Source organism: Penaeus monodon, chromosome 23 (assembly GCF_015228065.2).
Source record: "Penaeus monodon isolate SGIC_2016 chromosome 23, NSTDA_Pmon_1, whole genome shotgun sequence".
NCBI lineage: Eukaryota > Metazoa > Arthropoda > Malacostraca > Decapoda > Penaeidae > Penaeus > Penaeus monodon.
Window position 1 is genome coordinate 41,501,465 of NC_051408.1, and position 801 is coordinate 41,502,265.

At 42.9% G+C, this 801-nt stretch overlaps 1 protein-coding gene across 1 annotated transcript in view; it reads left to right on the forward strand.

Moving 5' to 3' along the window:
• Positions 1–801, forward strand: part of LOC119588087 — a gene marked incomplete at its 5' end in the record, with an annotated part of 20,276 nt that overhangs the window by 18,250 nt on the left and 1,225 nt on the right. The window contains 1 exon segment of the mRNA XM_037936796.1: positions 8–801. Within this exon segment, the coding sequence (XP_037792724.1) occupies positions 8–183 (176 nt within the window).

Below are 801 nucleotides of genomic sequence, written 5' to 3' on the forward strand. Positions count from 1 at the left end.
TACACAGGTGAAGGAGAATTGGAAGCGACAGTCACACACCACAAAAATAGATTCGAACTGACGGCAGACATTTCCAGAATCAACATGTACGGCAACCAGAGCCATTGCATATCGGATCCCTTCTATCAGAAATATTGCTATTGCAACGACCTGCTCCCCGTTTCGCCGACAGCGCTCGAGTGAGGAACAGCGACTAGCCGCCAAATAACAAACTATTTATTGGATTTTGTTATTTTCTTTTGCAAATGCTGGTAATTGGTGATTGCAGTGATTTTTTTCTCTGTTGAGAAAATACTGGTGTAATTATTTTCCTAGGAATTTCTTATGGATAGCAAGTACTGTTAATGAGTAATTCATGCTGTTGACCAATGAAATATGTTGATTTAGAAATCTAGGGGAATGAAACCGAGAACTAGAAAGATGTTATAGTATATTTTGCGTACCATGACTTTTGTGTTTCCTCGAACGGGGCGTGTTTCTCTCTGCCTTACTGGCGACTCCTCTCCTCCCGGCAGCGCGTCAAGGCCCAGCTTATCGTACCGTATACACGTTTATAGCCCTAAAGAATAATTTCAGAATACATGCATTAGGTTTATAGCCCTCTTAATTTTGCATATACTCAGGTTGTAACTGCTAGATGGACTAATCAGCGCGAGATTGGGAGGGCGGGCAGCACGACGGTTGCAATGGTTGCAAGCTGGTGAGGAAGATGGATGGCATTGTGGTTTTGTTTTATGCACATGGAATGATCTCCTAATCAGGCAACGAGAGGTAAGCATTCCCTTTTCCTTGAAACCACGG